At 51.0% G+C, this 19,595-nt stretch overlaps 4 protein-coding genes across 4 annotated transcripts; 2 read left to right on the top strand and 2 right to left on the bottom strand.

The window, feature by feature from the left end:
• Positions 1 to 498: 498 nt before the first annotated feature.
• On the top strand, positions 499 to 1,821 carry LOC100906157 (CDK5 and ABL1 enzyme substrate 1). The gene has a single exon (XM_003741640.1). The coding sequence runs from the start codon at positions 499 to 501 to the stop codon at positions 1,819 to 1,821; it is 1,323 nt and encodes a 440-aa protein (XP_003741688.1).
• Positions 1,822 to 2,844: 1,023 nt separating this feature from the next.
• On the bottom strand, positions 2,845 to 4,590 carry eIF2Bbeta (eukaryotic translation initiation factor 2B subunit beta). The gene is made up of 3 exons (XM_003741625.2): positions 4,373 to 4,590; positions 3,699 to 3,978; positions 2,845 to 3,583 (listed from the first exon to the last, which is right to left on the bottom strand). Exons 1-3 carry the CDS (start codon positions 4,586 to 4,588, stop codon positions 3,018 to 3,020), a joined length of 1,062 nt encoding a protein of 353 aa, XP_003741673.1. The 5' UTR covers positions 4,589 to 4,590; the 3' UTR covers positions 2,845 to 3,017.
• A 204-nt stretch (positions 4,591 to 4,794) lies between these two features.
• sicily (NADH dehydrogenase (ubiquinone) complex I, assembly factor 6 homolog sicily) lies at positions 4,795 to 6,400 on the top strand. Its single transcript, XM_003741623.2, has 5 exons — positions 4,795 to 5,094; positions 5,313 to 5,440; positions 5,556 to 5,653; positions 5,766 to 5,957; positions 6,043 to 6,400. Exons 1-5 carry the CDS (start codon positions 4,947 to 4,949, stop codon positions 6,398 to 6,400), a joined length of 924 nt encoding a protein of 307 aa, XP_003741671.1. The 5' UTR covers positions 4,795 to 4,946.
• Positions 6,401 to 8,913: 2,513 nt separating this feature from the next.
• Positions 8,914 to 12,276, bottom strand: kmr (pleckstrin homology domain-containing family A member kramer). The gene is made up of 2 exons (XM_029110988.1): positions 10,491 to 12,276; positions 8,914 to 10,403 (listed from the first exon to the last, which is right to left on the bottom strand). Exons 1-2 carry the CDS (start codon positions 12,274 to 12,276, stop codon positions 8,914 to 8,916), a joined length of 3,276 nt encoding a protein of 1,091 aa, XP_028966821.1.
• Positions 12,277 to 19,595: the final 7,319 nt, after the last annotated feature.

Below are 19,595 nucleotides of genomic sequence, written 5' to 3'. Positions count from 1 at the left end.
CCCCTCATGGGACGCCGTCGGAACGACGATCGGACCGAAGAGTTTTGATTTTCTCCGGGGGCTCGCGAACTCCAAGCTCGGAGAAGCTGTCAATAGTTGGCCTCGCGAGAATAATTCCTGTCCGGATGCCTCAGCTGACTCTGCGCCGCTTATCTGAGACGTATACCTACAGCGCAGCGTTGAGTTGACAATCGGATGCCGAAGAGCCCACATTCGCCGCACAAAATGAAATCGCAATCGATACATTGAGTTCTGGGTGAGTTTTGACAATCAATTTATTCCGTTTTGGCCCCAATTCCCCGAGCTGTTCCATCGGAACAAATTCTGCGGAGGACAGCCTGTTCCTTCGGTGTTGACAGGCAGACTATCGCGGTCTCCGAAATCGGGTGCTAGCTCCCCCCAGAGTGCGTTGCGGGTGTGAGCGCCGATTCCCGAAGATTGACGCACGGCGTTTCCGTATGACGCTGGATGATTTTGACCGTAAGTTCCCTTTACAGGATGTCAGCGCACTCGCTGGAAGATTGCAGACAGCGGCATCTTGAGGCTTTGGTCTTCCTCCGCAATATATCTCTCGATGGCTCCCACAAAGATACCGTCCTGGGTCATTTTCTGCCCGAGGTCGAATCAACACACCCCCTCTGCATGCCCAGAGACATCCGGCGACTCGGGATGCGTGACAAAGATCAGACGATCAGTGAAGAGAAACTCTTCGGAAAAAGCCCGCTGGCGGACGAGCGGGGTCGGGTACATTCCTTCATCGAGCCGAGGATCCGCTTGAGCTCACTGTCGTCCGGACTCAGGAGCCGCAAGCACAACAGCACCAAGAATGGATCTTGTGAAAGCTTAAGCACATCGAGACAGCGCCAGTATTCCGGTAGTTTCTCGGACTGTTCAAATAACTCGAGCTCCCTAGAGCTGAGGCCTCAGAGATCGCATCACCGAGACGACCGCATCTATGTCATGTCATCGAAGAAGGCTCCTGTCGTCGTTTTCTCGGCGCTTCCGTACAACCGTCGCGGTCAGTCGCGATTGGAATCGACCCGGAAGAACGCGAATCGTCAGCTGTCAACGATTTCCGACAACGGAGACTCGGGAGACATACTCTCGACGCTAGGCTTGAGGAGCATAGACGGAGAGCAGGAGCTTTCCTTCGCGGGTTTGTTACAAAGTCGATTCTGTCCGGTGTGCAGTGAAGAAAAAGATACTCAGAAATCGTCCGAGTCGCCAGATTTTCTTTCGAAAGATTCCGTGCCTTCCTTGACGTCCGTCTTCTGTGTCTGTGACAACGCGTACGATCCGCATCTTCTCGATTCTCCGGAACTCGTCGTAGGCCGGCATTCGACACAATTGACGTTCCAATCTTATATCGCATCGATCATATACTACGTGAAGCCGTCGGACCTCAAAAGAGAGCTGAACGATAAATTCAGAGAGAAGTTCCCGAAAATCAAACTGACCCTGAGCAAACTGCGTTCTCTGAAGCGAGAAATGCTCAAAATCGCCAACACTGAATGCGGTGTCGATCTTGTCACCGTAGCGCATTCGTATGTTTTCTATGAGAAACTCGTACTCAAATGCCTCATCAACAAACCAAACCGTAAAATGTGCGCCGGCGCGTGTCTCATGCTGGCAGCTAAGCTCAATGATGTCAAAGGGCAAGATCTCCAAAACTTAATCGAGAAAATCGAATCGGGATTCCGTTTGAATCGCCGTGACCTCGTCGACACAGAATTCGGCGTCCTGGTAGCCATGGAGTTTTCGTTACATACGCCGATTTCTCAAGTTTACCCGCACTACGAACGCTTGCTCTACGAATCCTGATGGCAGCCCAGTCCCAGACCCCGGAGAAGTTCGATCTTCGCCAAGAACTAAGGGTTTGGGACTGGGAGCACAGATTGCCTTCAAGACTCACTTACGAAGGAGAGGCCTACGGGACTTTTCCGAAGGTTTCATGAGATATCGAGAGGAACGGAAGGGACATTGTCATTCTTCTCACTGTGATCAGGCTCGACGGTTCAAGACGAGGTGCACTATGTTCATCATGGCCGTGATTCCGAATCTTGCCGAATTTCGGTGTGTCCTGCCCTGCGAGGTGCAAAGGATACTTTCGATCCTATCCCTCACACCTGAACCTCTATAGGAAAAATCTCCAATGTGGAAGTTCGGCAAAGCATTGGAGTCAGTCTGATAGTTGACGGCAGCCATCGAATCGTTGTTTACCTTCCTTCGATGTTATCCCCGAGTTGCCTTCCGGCCCGTGGAGGGAGCGCAGGGTCAATTTCTCTCCTCCTCCCAGAGCCGTCTGGGTTGCTATCCCATCGTGCTCTTCTCGCGCACTCTCAGACCCTATTCTATCGTACCTCTCCTACCATCTATTCTCTCCTCTGTGCTCAACTGCCCTATCCCGCTCTTGGATATTTTCGAACTCCATCTGTGGTCAATTCTTATCGACCAATCACCGCCAGTCTCTATTTCTGTCCGAGATTCCCAAACCAGAGTTATTAACCGAGGGATCGGTCATCGCGGAATCATCGGATGCACGGCCGACCGCCACTTGCTTTCGAAGCCTGTCGTTCTCGTATCGTGTCGTAGGAGCAGCAAGGATTAGTGATAAATTTACGCTTTTTGCCGCTGGTCGTGATCGAATCAGCGCGTCCCCGCAGCCAGGCTGCTACCATATGTTGTCGATCTGGAGCTTCATGTAGCAAATATGTCGAGGGACACTAGAGTTAGTCTCGAGTCACGAGTATGTTTTGTATTCCGAGGCTCAAGTGCTCTCTACGCCTGAGTGAGAATCAATACAAAGCTGATGGAATCCGCTAAACACGATGAAAGGTTTTTGAACGAGTCGTGTCAAATACACTGTTTATTTGTGGAAAAATATGCTCCGCTCTCATCTCCTCGATCTTGTGTTCGGGAAGCCGCCAGGAGTCCTCTGTTCTCTCAGAGCTCAATCGTGCGCATTCTGTCCAACGATGAAATTTATTTACATGAAAGATCAACCCGACAACAGGACGTCAGACGTCTCCTTTCAGGTCGTAGTCGTCAGGATGATACAACTCTGATAGGAGGCGATAAACGTACGAAGGGCTGTTCCCTCCAACGTTGAATATGAACAGCGGCACTAGGTCGGGAGGCACGTAATCATAAGTGGGATTCAGGATTTCTGCTTCGTCGAAATCTCCGTCCGCAAAATCATAGATCTCTTGGGGCGATTCCAGCTTATTGAATCCAACCTGGTCCTCCGACGTAACGAATTGAGGGGTGAGCTTATATACAGGAGTACACACTAATAGAGGCACCGAGTAATGTTTAGCAGCGCAGGCCACGGAGTAGGCGCCCGAGTAAGCTTTCAAACCACCGTCCGCCATAACGGAATGGGTACCGAGGATCACTTTGTGTACTCTTCCCATGATAGCAAACACGGCTGAGTCGTGGACGAGGGTCGTGGCGATGTTGGCGTTGCCCAAATTTCGGGCCATTTCATGTCCGTCGTATTTCGGGGCTCCTTCCACAACGACCACCGTTATCGAACGGGTCTCCTTCGCCGCTTTCAGGAAGGCTTCCACCGTTCTTGATTTACCTGTGATTAAAATTACGTTATCCGTGCTCTCGTTCAACATAATTGAAACAGGAGCGAGAACCCCGGAGAATTAAATCGTTGAGAAGTTCTTCCAACGCCGCGTCGCCGAGCTCACCATAGGTAAGAATGACTTCGCCATCATTGATCAGCCGATCTGCCTGTTGGGTGATGTTGTCCAGAGCGTAGTCAATTTCCTGCTCGAATTCATCGATCGATTCGAGGACATGATCTTTCAAATCGACGTACGCAGTGGCGTAATCATCCACAGCGTGTGGTAACAAGAGTTTCTGATCCGCCGAATGGCCCAGGTGGACCCGGAGGTAATCGTCTCGCACGATCTTCAAGACACGTCGCACCACGTTGCCTACCACTGTTTCCGTCGGATCAACTTCGATCTGCAACAAGAAAGCCTCGATGAACGACTGATATCGCCAAGAATCTACTGTGCACTCCGAGGTGGTCACAGAGAAGATGAGCGGGAGTAATGGATGACTCAGATGTAGTCGCGTTTCCGCGTGTCTGTCATTCGGAAAAGCCAAGTCAAGATTTCGTCACTGGAGTGCGCGAATCTTCCGTCTCTATTCCGACATCGGAGACAAGTTCGAATATGCCGGCAAATACGAAATTACGGAGCATCGATGGTGGGCTGCAGGCTGACTCAAACATGCACACGCCGGGTATCGCCCAGAAGAAGATTGTCGACGGCATTCGTTGGTCGGGAGAGATTTAGGAATCGTATTCCCAATATACGAGACAGGCTGATGAATTAAAATCAGTAAATATACTCACCAATCTCTTCCCGAAGTCTCTGAGGATTCGAAGCAAGTCTTGGGCGTTCTTCCATTCTTTGTCTTTGACGATGGCGGTGAGACTTCTCAAAACGAGCTTTGCCGTCTCTTGCGATGTATTCTGTCGTCCCGACTTCACATTCGCACTCAGTGTGGCCTCTAAATTGGCGAGCATATTGTCTCGCAAAGAGACCTGCTTCTGCAAGGCGACCGCCATTTTACTCTGAATTGAAGCAAACAGACCTCACGGAGCTTCCGTCGAATAGTCAGACGGACACTAATCGGCGGAAGCACATTTGCTCTCTCTCTGACCGAGTAGTAAAGAGGAATATTTTTCTTCGCGAACCGCGATCTTGGACTCGTGTAGTGACTCCGAGCGCTCCAGATCTACGTTCTACAGGAGCTCCAATCCCCAGTGACGCCTCCATCCCTCTCGTTGTGATGGAGATGATAGACCTCCGAATGCTGCGTCCTCGTCTGACCAGACCGCGCTAGGAGAACATTTCCTTTGTTCAACATAAGTACAAATAGATTAACGAGAGCGCGGAAGACTCAATAGCTTCCGCAAACACGATATGTTCCGACGGAGCGCGAAACTGGTGATACAGACAGGGTTCCCAAAGAAATACTCATCGCGCAAGTCTCAATCGCCGGCAGCGTACTGTGCGGACCTTGTCAAGAAGCTCGACTATGAAAATTATCTATGCACCCTTCTGCTGAAAGGTGAGCGGGCCGCTCGTATGATCCTCATTTGATGCTCGTACGTTCTCGGAATGATATGACGAAGATAGCGGAACTTGCTCGTTCTGTATCTAATCACTTTCCGTCATTTACTGGGACGAAGACGCTTCTCGCTAATTCACCGTGGTCAATTCACAATGCTCCTGACATATGTCAGGGCGGCTGTCTTTACAACTTCCGAGAACCATGCAACTTTTCAGGCGATACTCGACGGGCGGCTTTCGCGATTCGCGCTTTCAACGCAGAATTAGCGTCTATACGAGATCAGGTGACCAACGTGACGACAAGTCAGGGTCGTTTCGTTTTTTGGAGGGAAACAATAAACAGAGTGAGTTGATCCAGAACTTTTGAGATCAGAGAACTTGCAATTGACGATCGAAGAGCAGCACGATTATCATCAGAGGCCGAGAATTTTATCACAGTAATGATCGTTATGTCCTCAGATATACGGGGGTGTCTCACCACAGCACCCAGTGGCCCTGGAACTCCTGTGGGTTCTTTCATCAGCACAATCGACCATCAACAAGCAATGGTTTTCAAGGTATCTAGGATTGGTCCGGGGTCAGTCCCTGAGCCGATATTCACAGTCGGTGGAGCTCACTGTCAGAATGATCATGAATGATAGCATGAATCCAACGAGAATCCATCCGTAGATTGATAGAGAGCCGCGAAGCGAATGCGAAGAACTCGGCTTTCGAATCGTTGACGGCGACCGAGACATACGCCGAAAGTAGCGTTACGCCCGTCTACTACCTGATCCTCGAGTCGCAGGGGTTCAAGAGCATCGACTGTGACCACACGGCGAGCCATCTCGGCAAAGCTCAAGGGCTGACCAATATGATACGGTTCGTACCGTGATTCGCGCTCAATTAAAAATGCAACTTCCAGATCAGACGATGCCTGATCATCCTGTTCCAAATCTATTTGCAGAGCTGTCCCATATCATGCGTCTAAAGGCCATTGTTACCTGCCCATGGATCTGATGGCGAAGCACGGTCTGTCGCAAGAGAGGCTCCTCAGAGCACCGCAGGCAGGTCTCGAGGAGCTCTTATTCGAGGTTGCCGCCGACGCTCACTTACACGTGGAGAAAGCTTCCAAGGAGCTGAAGAAGCTGCCGAGAGCCGTCCACGATCTGTATCTGCCGCTGATCTGTCTTCAAGACTTCCTAGAACGCATACGGAGGGCCAAATTCAATATTTTCGATTCGGGAGTTCAACGACGGAACTCACGGTTACCTCTCCTTCTGTTGAAGCATAAAGTGAAGCAAAAACTTCGCTTGTGGCCTTGATGACACTCGTGGCCAAAGCTTTCACTAGAAGGATCTAGAATAAAGAATTTCACTACTCGTTCGTGAGCGACTCGGTAGCTGTGCAGGTCCGGATACGAATTTCGACCATCCAAGTCAAGTCGGCAATGGTCTAGGGTCGCTTCGGTATAGAAGGTGAGGACCTCGGAAATTCACCTGAAGTCCGAGTCTCGAACAGCCGATCGTCCAGTTTCTTCATCTAGACCCAGGGATGCCCGGAAGTGTGCTCTCGGACCCCTAGGGGTTCCCGGCTGCCGTTCTTGGGGTCCCGGAGATCGACGAAAAAAGATCATGTCACGATCCTTTGGAAATACGATACATACGCGACATAGCTTACAAGATTATCGACCAGCTATTACACGTCAGAATCTCTCCTTATACTGAGTGAGCGATACTGGTCAACGATAAGAATGAGGAAAAAAATTGTTGTTTGGCGAAGCCACCGACTCGTCCTCTCGCAATGACATCGCAAAGGGTTCCGAGCAGAGTCGGGGACTTCAGAGGGGGTCTTGTGCTGGAAAGGAATCGGGAACCGCTGATCTAGATCTGTATGAGTTCAGTCATGAAGCTCGACTCGAGTCTTCTAGGTGCTTCGAGATCCTACGTTTCGACTTCGGCGAGTTTTGAGTTTCCTGCATTACGGCCGGCGCTTGTCGTGGACCGAGGGGCGTTCCGAGCCTCAAGCGCGTGGGAGAGAAGCGACGGAGTCGTTGCTAGAACCGTTTCTGGACATTGCTGCGCCTATGAAAATCAGCGCCGAGCTCCGAGAATCAGTTTTTGTGATGAGCCTTGACCCTTAGAGCTCATATCGACAATCTCCCAACTTCCAGGGAATTTCCGGCAGGAATGAGCGATCACGTGTTGATATCCACAGACGAATCGGACCGGATTCCGCCGCGATCTCCCCGGCGGGCTCGGCTCTGGGAAAGGAGAACGATCAGCGCCGGTGGTTCAATGCTCTCTAAGCCGTCTCGATCCCCGAGCCCGACGCACTGAGAAGAGCCCCGTCTCTCGCGGCATGTGGAGAAGAGTTCCGGGTTCTGACCCCGTACCTATTTTAGAATTGTCCTTTTCAGGTTGAGTAGAATCTTGGATTTTCTCTCCGCTGGCTGTCCCACAAAGGGTAGCTTCTAAAATTAGAATCTACATCTTTTCTCGGAACTGACTGTTCCGGCTCGGTTCCGGAGAGGGGAAACTCGATGTTGAGTATTTGTACAAGCGATCCGCGTCTTCCAGGCTCGTTCCCCGTTCGACGCTGAGCTCTAATTGGTTCAAGAAATCGTCTGTGTACGTTTGCAGTCGAGTTTTTTCGATTTAAGCGAAATTCCAGATCTAGATTTGGTCGGAATCAGTTGTCGCCTTTCTCAGTCTAAATACATCAGATGAGATCATAGGGATCTGGCTGGGGCCGAAGGGACGTGGAAGAGAATCATTCGAAAGTTGAGATCTCGAGGGATCGGGCCGTGAGAGCATCCGGGGAAGTTGGACACCTTCCTCCTGCATAGCGTCCTCGTTCGCTCAGGAGATGGATTCTCAGTTCCATCCTCCTTATTACGGGGAATGTCGCGCTCCACCGAGAAGACTCAAGTTTCAGCTCCAATTCATCTGACATGCTCACATGTTGTGGCAGGCGGATGGAACGGAAAAGCTTATCCCGAGATCTCTCGTTTCTCGACTCGCTACTCGGTCGATACACTTCCTCTCGTGTTCGCCGGAACCAAACGACACCGGAAGCCAGGGGGATTCAGCTGCGGGCTCAGTCCCTGGAAGTTTATCTAAGAGCGGATACCGTACTCAGTCAGTCATTTTGTGGCTCCGGCATCAGAAGGACCGATAGTGAGGAGTTCGATGATTTCGGCCATGCTCATGATAATGGCCGTATCTAATGTTGGAAAATCGTTCGTCGGCTCCTTCCTCCCGACGAAACATGAGCATGCCCAGCAATGTCGGCAGAGCAATTTTCTGGGTGTGTTCGACGGTTCATTATTGCGGTTCCACGCTGTTCCGCCGTGGCTCCGCATGCGTTGAGTAGTGTGTGAATCTCCACGGTTGCTGACCTAACTTGTGAAGCAGCTGACAGCTACAAGTTCTTCAGAAGTGCTGATCGTATTGAGAGGCTCGGAGAAGGTCGATATTTAGGTCACGAGAGCTCTGGATCCGCGCGAAAAGCGAATTCACCGATCGAAGCTGCTATTGAACCACCGACTGATGATGACAATGTCGCTTCTCCTTCGAGCTTTGAGCGACAAATTATTTACAGGCCTCTCGAAAAAACTCTCGCTCGTCTCGCTCGTCTCCGTGCAATGTTCACACTTAACTCCGGCTGCTGCGCACCGACGGAGACACCAATGAGCAGCGATTCTGAACGAGCGGTCCCTCAACTGAATGATTGCGGGGATCCATGTATTCTTATTCGTTATAATTTTTTATTATTTCGGTCATTTCGCACTATGTATAAGCATTTCATACCTATAATTCAATCATAGGGATTCCTCTCATTGCTGGGCGGCTACGATCTTACTGACGTGTTTTGCCTGTTTCGCAATCACTTGATTCACTGTGAGTCTATGAGCCTGATCCCTCGATTGGCCGGCGATCCGTCGGCGAATCGTGTCGGCCTTATGGTAACGAGCGAGTCTCTCGACCGCCGTGAAATCCGCCTCAGAGTCCGATTCCGAAACGTATCTCTCGGGTATTTCGATTTTCGACGGACGCTTGATCGAGTTGATGATTTGAGCGAAAATTTCGTTGCCGTGCTCTCCCGCGTCGGCGGAGGAGTTCAGCGTCGACTGAACGAGATCTGGAGGGCCTAGCGAGCGGCCATCGTATCGGTGGTGATAATTATTATTGTAGAGATTGTTGTTGTTGACGTTTTCATCGCTGTTGTTCACAGGGGACGAGTTTTCAAACAGACCACAGAATTGCCTGATGACGGCAGACTTCGATGGCAGTGATTCTTGCGAAGACTCGGATCCGGTGTTCAGCTCATCGACAGAGGCTGTCTTCTGCGCCTGTGTCGAGCTAGCCGCTAAAAAAGAAATTTTCGCCGGAGAACTCTGCGGCTCTGGACCTTTGACCGCGCTCGACTTGCAGCCAAAACCGATATTCTCGTAGAATGGTTCGCAATCGAGCAGACAAGACGCGGACTGAGTGATCTCGGGTAGTTTCAAAGACTGTTTCTTGAGGAGATTCTCGCAAGATTGACTCTTCGGACTTTTCGGATCGGGCTCCTGGCTGTTGGCCTCTTGCTTCCGACTCGCTGAGGATTTTGCGACCTCACGCAGACTGTCTCTGGAATTGCTCCGCGCCGATAAACTCAGATCCGAATAATAGTAAGGAGGAGATTGCGTGGGGACAACGTCGGGAGTCGGTCCTTCGAGCAGCGATAAACTTCGCTGGTGTTTGTTGGCAGTGATAGTTTTCAGAATATCCTCGGAGCTGGCTGTCGTCACGTAATTATTGACATGGACGCGATTCTTGGCAGAAGTCTCTCTGAGCTCGTCGATGAGATCGGGAACTTTGCTCATGTTGGCACTACTGTTCAAAACAGTCGATCTGGGACGCGCGGGTTCCGGGCTTGTTTTCGCTTCGAAGAAAGCGAGTTTCGCGGAAACCGTTCCTTGTCGAGGAGCTTTTTCGATGTCTGCGTCGGAGAGTTCTTTCACGGGAGAACTTTCAGGAGACAAAGGACGGCTAAGGTTTTTGATAATCGAATTCTGGGAGTTGTTCGACGAAACGCTCTCGCTGGCTGAGCGAAAGCCGTTACGTGAATTCGTGTTATTGTTCGTGTCGAGAACTTTGGAGCCTTCGATCTCCTGCTTGAGAATAGCATAGTTGGTGCGATCCATCTGTGACATGATCGGCAGCATCGGCGCGGGGGCGGCTTCTCTGTCGTGCTCGAAAACCGAGTTGTGACTGCTGGACTGGAACGAAATATCGAGCGAATTCAGATGCCTCGACTCGGTGCCAACAGGTTGACTATGACCTGTTGTTGTCATGGTCGTTGTTGTTCCTGCTGCTGCTGTGGGTGCTGCTGGCGCAGCGAGTTTCGCCGACGGCACGGCTGCAGTGCCGTTTTGACTGTAGAAAATTTGCGAGGCCTTCAACAGGTCTTCACGTCCGTAAGCGTACGGTTCTTCGGGTCGATTCTTCTCAGCTAACGGAGTCTTGACCGGAGAGCACGTGATCTTGTCGAACAAAAGCTTTCGGCTGGAATTTTCGGGCCGCGTCGGCGTCGAACATCGATGCTGGCCTTGTGAGGAGGACTCCTGTTTCTTCAGCGGAGAATTAGACGAAGCCGCAGATTCAGAGATCGAGTTTATCCTCTGAGCCAATTCCGACCTCAAACAAGCTTCGCTGTATTTCGGCGGCGAAGATCTCACTTCGGGCTTCGGGGAATAGGCGGCTTGCATCCGCAGCTGGGCCGGAGGAACGTTGGTGAAATGTTGCACTGGAGACGGTACGACCATCATCACGTCGGAATTGCTTTCTAGAGACGGCAGCGACGACTCCGGCGGAGCCGTAGAGTACTGGCTATCGGTTAAGCTCTGGAGAGATTGCAGATCACGCGACGAGTGAAGACTCAAGTCTCTGGAATCGTACAGCGACTTCGTAGAATAGCTCGGCTGAGGTAGCTGGCGGAACATTTCTAATTTCGAGGGTTGAATCTCATCGAGGCCGCTTATGGAACTGGCAAACGAAATCGTTCTCCCTGTCGGGGGTTTCCTGTGGGGAGATGCGATTCTGAGAGAACTACGGGGAGACATGATGACATTATTTGTGCTTCGCGATAAGTCCGGAGCCGGTTGGAACCGGGTCTGGGGGTACTGATGAGATGGCGGTTGCTGGGGATGTTGCAGCTGTTGCGGGATGTGTTGATGCCCTGAAGGTCGACTGAGAGAGTTCAACGAGTGCGCTAGACTACTGAAGTTAGCCTGTGGCGGGGTATAACACTCAGAGCTGTTGTGAAAGTTGGCGTGACGGTTGAATGACGGAGGGGGCGTGGACGACGCCGATGTCGAAGGACTACTGAACCTCCCGTTGGATAGTCGGATGGGCGCAGGATGCAGGATCTGGGGCTGGGCTTGCAAGGACCCGTAAATGTCTTGAGGGGCGCTATCGATGCGCTTGCTCCTCGCCGACGACGCGGTCGGGGAAGAGCGATAATCGGAGAACATTGGTTCGGCCAGACACGACTTGGGCCTCCGCGGATGAGCTGGCGCTCCCCAATGGGGATCGAACATTTTCATGCTCGTATGGGGACGCAGTGGCTCTGGCCGACGCGGATCTTGCTCATTTAGGAAATCCGCCGATCTCGGTCTGTTGTTCGGCGGAGAGAGTCTCTTGGGTTTCGGCGGAGCGTTCGCGTAGATCGGCGAGCGCGTCACGCACGTCATGGCTAAATATCGACCGTAGTCTCTTTCGTAGACGGCCTGCGGAGGCGGACTGATGTGCTCGGGCGGGGGTATTTGCACGGTAGCCGCCTGCGCCATCGAGTTCCTCCACTGGCACATGGCGGCGTTCGAGTCCGCAGCGAAATAGAACGACTTCATCTGGCTGTGTTCGGCCACGAACGCGTTTTTATGCGACACTCTGTCATGGCTCGTGCATACGCGCACATTGTATCCTGGCAGAAGGACGGAAGTCAACAGCTTCTGCTCGTCTTCGTCCTTGTAGACGAACAGAGCGTACTGCGCCAGAACACACCAGCGTTTCTTCCAATGCTTGAGAGGAGATCCTTCGAGTCGGGAGAGCCAGCCCTTGAGACTGATCTCGGCGTTCACATCACGCTCGACCGTCGGCGGCGGGACGGTCGAAGTCTTCTTCCGTCGGAGACTCTTACGAAACTCGAGATTCATCGTAGGAGTTATTCGGCGTATACGTGAGGAGGGGCAACAACAGAAACAACAACAACAACAGCGGCACCTCGGCTAAACACACATTTCTGAGCTGACGGCGAATGCATGCAGTCACTTCAGAGTTGGCCGTCCGTGAGAACACTGCGACACCATGATCTTCTCGACGAAAATTTTCTCACATCGTCAACGACAGTGGCAGCATTAAAACGGTGAGAAGAGAAACTGCTTGTCGCAGCCGCCGCTCCGACCACGATAGCTCCGAGAAGAAGACACTGCTGAGGTCATTCACTGTGGTCGGTTTCAAACTCGGAACCAACACTAAATGTATAAAATATCCAACGAAAGACAAGCGCGCCTGGAGAGAGGAGGCTCGGTCTCTCTCAGTCAGTCAGTTTCCTCCACTGCTTCCACTCAGTCGAGCACCGTTGATAGGCATCGTCATTTCTCACAAGTTCTGTGGATAAACTTCCCAGAACTGGAAGTCGCCATCGGAACTGCGCGAAAACGTCGCGTCCACCCGTCTGCTTTCCGTAGCGTCGTGTACGATGACGATGGCGTTGATCAGGTAGACGACGGACGGAGGATCGAACCACCACCGGGGGCACCTGATGATGCCGGGCTAAGCCGGTTTATTTGGCGAACGGAGCGCCCTCTACGGCTAAGAGCAGCATCTTGTTGACGCTTTACACAAGACAGGCGGCCTTGAAGAGTATGCTGCAGAACACCGAGTCATCGACTCGTTCCACGAAAAAACCCATTCGGGCAAAGCTCGCCGAGAGCCTCGGGTACGGATGACGGAATTTCCGTCGCGACCCACGATGTGTCCGGTGGCACCTCCCGAACAGGAGCTCCGGCCGGGGCTGATGCCGATGCAGGGCAGAGTGCCAGAGAGGAGCGTAAGACGTTGAGTACTCTTTTCGTTAGTCGCAGCATTCCTCGGTGCCATCAAAGACCGAGGGGCATCTGAAACAGGCAACAATTTCTGACGCCGCCCGACTATTCGGCAGGTAAAGGTCACCTGTGCTGAACGCAACGAGTATTCAATACTAGCTCGTGCTCTCAACGTGGGTTCGGCGAATTTCGGGGACAATCCAAGCGAATACCCACAATACTCTAGCTCTGCCATCGAGTCGAAGATCGGAGCATGCGGGGATCGCTCACGCTACATAGAATGTTTGATTCGGACAAAATCAATCCCACGAGGGAATTTTTCGTCAGCTGAGACGATTTCGGCGGCCCGATTCCCTCAATCATTCGTGTTCTCATTCGTGCCGTGAGAACAAATAAACGGCTCAAGAGGAGTCTATCGGACTGTAATGTACGGCTTGTGACGGACGGCAGAAACCTTCCGATCGCCGAGTTGTATCGTATTCGAGCTGGCGTTCTCTTCTTCAATGCACCAGACAAGTCACGGGGAGAGGGTTCGAAGATACCGTGAATCCTCGGATAAGCGTTTTTTTTTTAACTATCGTAAATCCTGTATCCAACGTGGCCGTGAAACGGTATTGTTCGGCTCAGGACCGGAGCTGCCCGTCGGAACCTTTTCCACTCCCTAGACAAGCCGGCGGGGACGGGATCTCTTCCATGGATCTCCGATCCGGCGGGATCACTGCTAATTCGTTCAGCTCGATCCGGCGATCTTAAAATATAATACATCTCATCTCCAGTTGATCGACCGAAATCTCTTCAGTGAGATTTTCAATGGAATAATGAACTTCACCAAAAGGATGAATATGAATGGAAATGGCTAATGATCGATCTCGTAAATTCTTCAAATATTTGCGCTGCGGGTCTAGCACCGCTCGAGTCAAAGAATCTCATTCAATATTCTTCGGCATTTCGATTCCAAAATCTTTGGGGAACGTCTCCAATGATGCGAGTGCTGTATCCTGGATCTGGTACAAGGAGCGTTTCCCTCGCACTAAGTTGTCGAAAAGATAAATAGCTCAGAAGCGCGGTCGGTTCCCGAACAGCAATTCGAATTGAGGCAAATCCTTAATGACAGATCCGAACGTGATAGCTTCGGCAGAACATCATCGAATCCCCACTTGAATGAACGCTTTATGTAAATCCATTGAGCATAGCAGATTCCCTAGGTCCTTCGAGCCCGCTCTCGTATCACAGTCTGACTGATGGAACAACAAAACAAATGATGAGCGACTAGAATCACGGACTCCCCCACTTGAGCGAGGCGCACGAGCAGGAATCGATTTCGGATCGGAGGGTCGGATGAGACGATCTTTAGCCGATGCTTTCTCACAGCAGAATGGCAGCGCGTGATCCCAGCAGAATCGGAAAGTTTCGGAGGCTTATTCCCGTGCACGATCAGTGAGGGACTTGTTCCGCAGGTTCTCACTGATTTTTGACGACCTGACGACGTCCACATCGGTACTTTTCTGAGCTGTAAATCTTCCCCCATTCGCTTGTATTAGCCTCTGTGTCTATTCCGCTGAGGCCCCGGAGGAATCTTGTGTTTTTTTACTTTCGCCACCGCCTGGCTCTTGCCTGAGTATTCTGTGCGCAGAAACGTCATCTCCTAATTTCCCAGGAAATCACCCGCCGGATGATTACTCGCAATTTCCTTGCGCAATTCGTAATTCGACATAATCATGAGGTTGGGAAGAGTTCGGCACGAGTTGAGGAGGATATTTCCCGGTTCAGTCTCCGATTCCGGATGATACTCCAGAAATATGCCGAAATTCTGAGCATTGCTCATGGATGAGATTGCTTTGAGTCCGAAAAGGACTGCCGATGAATGAAAGTACTGCGCCTTCATTGAGGCCTCATGAGTCATGACGTGCCGACGGTAAGGCGCGTCTTATTCGAGACCTCACAATCAAACAGCCGGATACGCGGCGGAGAATTTAGTGAACAACTATTACATGATTCGGAGCAGAATAGAGGGGCGATCTTTTCGGGACTTGATCACTGACTTCGCGCGCGCCTCTGTGAGTGCGTGGGCTTCACTCGACGCTATCGATCACAGTGCTATCGAGGAGTCACGGGAGCCGTCATATTACTGCTGGATCATTGCAAGTGGCTGGAGGGAATTGAGAGAATATTCGCGACCGCTTTGGAGGATATCTCACGAGCTGCTTATGGACATATGCAAGTATGTTTAGATGGATAAACTCAGGAATCGTCGACAGAACTGCCGATTTTCGGTCCGTTTTCATTGAACGGAAGTGAGCGGGTTCTCATCGTGGGAGCGAACCACCGACCGTGGAGCAAATCCATGAGGCCCACCTTACCCATGAGGGCATCACTCATTGACGGAACGTTGCCTTGTCGTTCAGCGATGCATCGCGTACGATTCGTGCGAATGGATCCGACGACGTGTTTCGTTCAGTTTTCACCTCATGACTGAAAGCGGGACCGAGGCGAGCGGTGGAGGGAGTCTGAGCTGAGTCTGTTCCGAGCGGTGACTTGTCCAACAGGATTCGGTCTTCGAAGGCTGAACCCGCCAGTTTCAATGAACTTACCTTTACTCTGTCAACCACGTTCCAGACTAAGTTCAAGGAGGACCCGAGAGTTTATTACCTTTGCCGTCAACTTGAGTTTGAGAATGCTATCACTTCGGGAGAGGGCGTGCGCGCCTCGGGCCACCCGAGTCCACGTTTCCCCCCAACCCTCCTTTCCCCCCGGAGTCTTTCTCTAGGAAATCTTCAACTGGATTCGGAACCCGCGACGAATCGAATCGTCGATAATTTCATTCATGAAAGCAGTGTCCAACCATGGGACAATTAATCCAACCGTCCCCTGCTACCCATTTCGGAATGCAATCACAATTTTGTTCTCTGGAAGCGAGTCAACGTCTCAAGAAGCCGGTCTTTCCAAATGGCCGTGCGGACTAAATGTCCCCGCCAGCCGTTCTCCCATTTTCTGTGATGACAGGGCCAGCACGACACTCCGGTACCCTCGCACTCAAGCTTCAACTATTGAAACTGTTGCGTCTCTCAGTCAGCGAATGCCTCGGTTACCCTTCCCCGGAAGTCCACGGATCCGGCAAAAAACCCGAGAGACCGAGGAAACCAAACTCTTGGAGTCTCGACACCTTTCCGCTGACGAATGCGAATATCGAGGGAAGCATTGCTTCTCGGAGAAGAGGCTGGTGTGAAGTCAGCATCATCGTCCTAGCCTATTCGAATTCTCATTGACGTTTATCGCTTTTGGGAGCTGTTTCTCAAGAGTTGAGGATTTGGAGTTTGCATGAAAATGATATGACTAATGTTTCTAGAAGAGCATGAGAAATGATTCAGAGAATGAGTGTCGAGAACGCCGCTGAGACTGCCAGAGCAAACGAAAGCGTCTGTGGAGAACTGCAGGGATCGAATTCGCATTACGCAAGCTTTCGTAAGACGCTATGAGTTCATCAGAATGAGATCAGGCAATATGATATCGCAATTATATTTCCTGCACATCGGACATTCTATGAGCCTATGTCTAAACCGCGAGAGCGAAGAGCGACTGCGACATCTTCGAGGCAATCGGTCTACCTGAGCTTTTCCCGCCGCAAGAGCACACTCGGGCAACCCAAAAGTCGAAATGCTGCTCTTGGATTCATTCTCATCCGGATGTCGGGGGAGAACAGCGTCGGGAAAGGAACCCTGATAATAATTCATTCAATAATGAAAGGCGCTCATGTTCGTTGTCGCTCGTGCCCAGGTCTCCAGGAGCGTCTTTCGCTGATTCATTCTTTCAAGGGGAGGCAGGAGCGATTCAAACCCATACGCTGCCGATCCTGATTAAGTCGAACCGCGATGCCGCAGCCGATCATAACCGATGGAAGAATCAAGGAAATCTTAAAGATGGGATACCTCTGAATTTCCTCAATCAGACTGAAGGGATTGAGTGTCCACTCAAGTTGGACTGGAGACTCCGGATAGAAATGAATCCTTTTCTTCACTGGCATCTGAACTCGCTCGCAGGGGATTGTGGCGCCATCTGGCATCACCGTCGGTAGATTTCTGAAGCCAGATCATTCGAGTTTCAGATCCTGGCCATCGGTGGCGCTACCGGTACAGCGGTATTCCTGATCGCTTCAGATCATACGCAGGGTTCGAATGGAAGGCAGAGGTTGCGTGTCAATAATGAAAGGCTGACGAAAGGTCACCAAGAAAGCGATGGTTTCCGGCTCGGTCTTACTCTATAGAAAATCGGAGCTCGTGGATTTGATGAGCGGTCGACCGGAAGAAGAACTCTCACTCGCCCGTTATATAATAGCAATTACTTCGTAATTATAGCTTAAGATATTCTGGTGGCGGTGATCTCCCGCTAATTCTTCCGCGGCCGCGCTCGACTAAAAGAAAAGACTCCACGACACGGATTGGAATCTCGTCATAAATTTTGATGCGTACCTAGTCTGTGACCAGGCATTCGAAGCGAGTCAAACGAGCTATGGAATTAACTGATGGTCGATAACCTTCGCGGAGGCCGTCATAAGATTCTCCACTTGCGCAGATGTCAAGAGCGGTATGAAGACAGCGAAGACGTCAACAACGACGGTTCACTACGAAGGTGGTCAGATGTAGACGCACAGAGCCGCATTCAAAACGACGAAATTATTTGAATCGTGATATATTATTGACGATTATGGTGCCGCTGCAATTACTGGAGCATGCACCGAACAAACCTACGTTACAAAAACCAACGCCGCGCTAAATACTCTTGCTATTGTTCAGACAAATAGCTGTTGGGAGAGATTTATTAGGAATGCTGCACGATGTACACGGATAGGAAAGTCACAAACGCGGACAAACACAAGACGCACGTATGAAGCATAAACTTTAATCGAAGTAACTCGACGGTCCGAAAGGTTGCGATTCTCTTCTTCCGTAGCCCACTCTCGCTTCAGTTCATTTTCTTCGTCCTCCTCCCCTCCATCTTTCTTTGCATCGGCCTGATATAACGTCACGGTCATCAAGAGCTAGAACATCCGTAAACAGAGCCTCAACCGCTGTCAGTATACTGCGATAACCACAACAAGTTGCGAACGCAATCTTCCTTGTGAACTGCTGCGATACTGTGAGAAATTCACTCGAGATAAGTCAGTTTTCCGCATATTTCGTCAGTTCCCACGCAAACACCGGCCAGGGCTTTTCCCTGAGCTTCCTTTTCTGGGTGTCGTGCTCATATTTCTGCTTCCCATTGGCATCACCCGGGTTACGATCAGGAGATTATTTCAGCCCAGGCTACCATTCGGGAACAATTGTTGGAGTTCCGCACCGAATCGCGCATCTATCAGTGAGGTTACGGAAAGCGCCTTGCGGTTTGATGATTTATCTTGGAGAAGAGTCCAACAGTATCGCTGGATTCATAATGAACTCGGAGATTCCGACGCTTATCGGGGCGGTGTAAGCATGTCGGGATCTGAGACTTTGAATTACCGCCCAGCAGATCGATCCCACCTATCGAGGCTCCCTGGGTGTTTCAAATATCCAACAGCTGGGCTTTGCTCGATCTGATTCATGAAAGATCTTCCACGTGGGGATCCATTCCTGCATCCATTCCTCAGGGAAGTTTCCCTGACAGGGATCACCTCCCGGGCCGAAGGAAGTTTGATTAGATGACCCTTGCGTCTCCACGTACATGAGGCGGGATGCGACGAACCCCCGGCAGAGGTTTGAAGGGAGCGATCGCGAATCCGACGATTCTTGGTAATTCTTCTCCGAGCTCATCGCATCAATTAGCTTATGCCCGGCTTCCGAGCTCACAAGACTTGATCGTTTCGTATTCCGTCACTTCCATCTCGAACCTCGGATATCACTTCGTTTCGAATGCCCACCGGCTCGGAATTTTCCAAAGATTATTCTTGATATAATTTAATCTCGCGCCAAAAAGATTTACGGTTCACTACCTCCCTAGATCGGAAGATATGGCGATTGCAATAATTTCATTACTAATTCTCGTCAGTCCATTAGCTGACCTTGGAGCTCCTGTATCCGTACGTAGGTCGATTTTTTTCATCTGCCGTCGTTACTGGTCGCTCCCCCCCTTAGCCGTAACAGCAGTATACTAGGGAACTTGACCGAGCCGAGTACGTAGAATTCCGAGAAACGATTTGTCTCATCTGCTGCTGTTGCTGAGCTATAGAATTCTTTCTGGTGTTCGCTCCATGACGACTGAATTGCTTATGGAGAACTAGGGCTCGGCCCCCTTACGATTTAAGCTTTCGGAGCTTTACCAAGGTTCCTAGTACGAACCCGAAGCACTAGGAGTGAGCGTCTCCACTCCCCGATACCTGACTGCGCTTCTGAGTAGGTGATCGAGATGGATGCGAAGTGAGAAAAACTGAATTTGAATAAGGATGACACGCAACA

Source organism: Galendromus occidentalis, unplaced genomic scaffold, assembly GCF_000255335.2.
Source record: "Galendromus occidentalis unplaced genomic scaffold, Mocc_1.1 scf7180000077190, whole genome shotgun sequence".
NCBI lineage: Eukaryota > Metazoa > Arthropoda > Arachnida > Mesostigmata > Phytoseiidae > Galendromus > Galendromus occidentalis.
The sequence above is the reverse complement of the archived record's forward strand: the minus strand, read 5'-3'. Positions and strand labels throughout refer to the sequence as shown.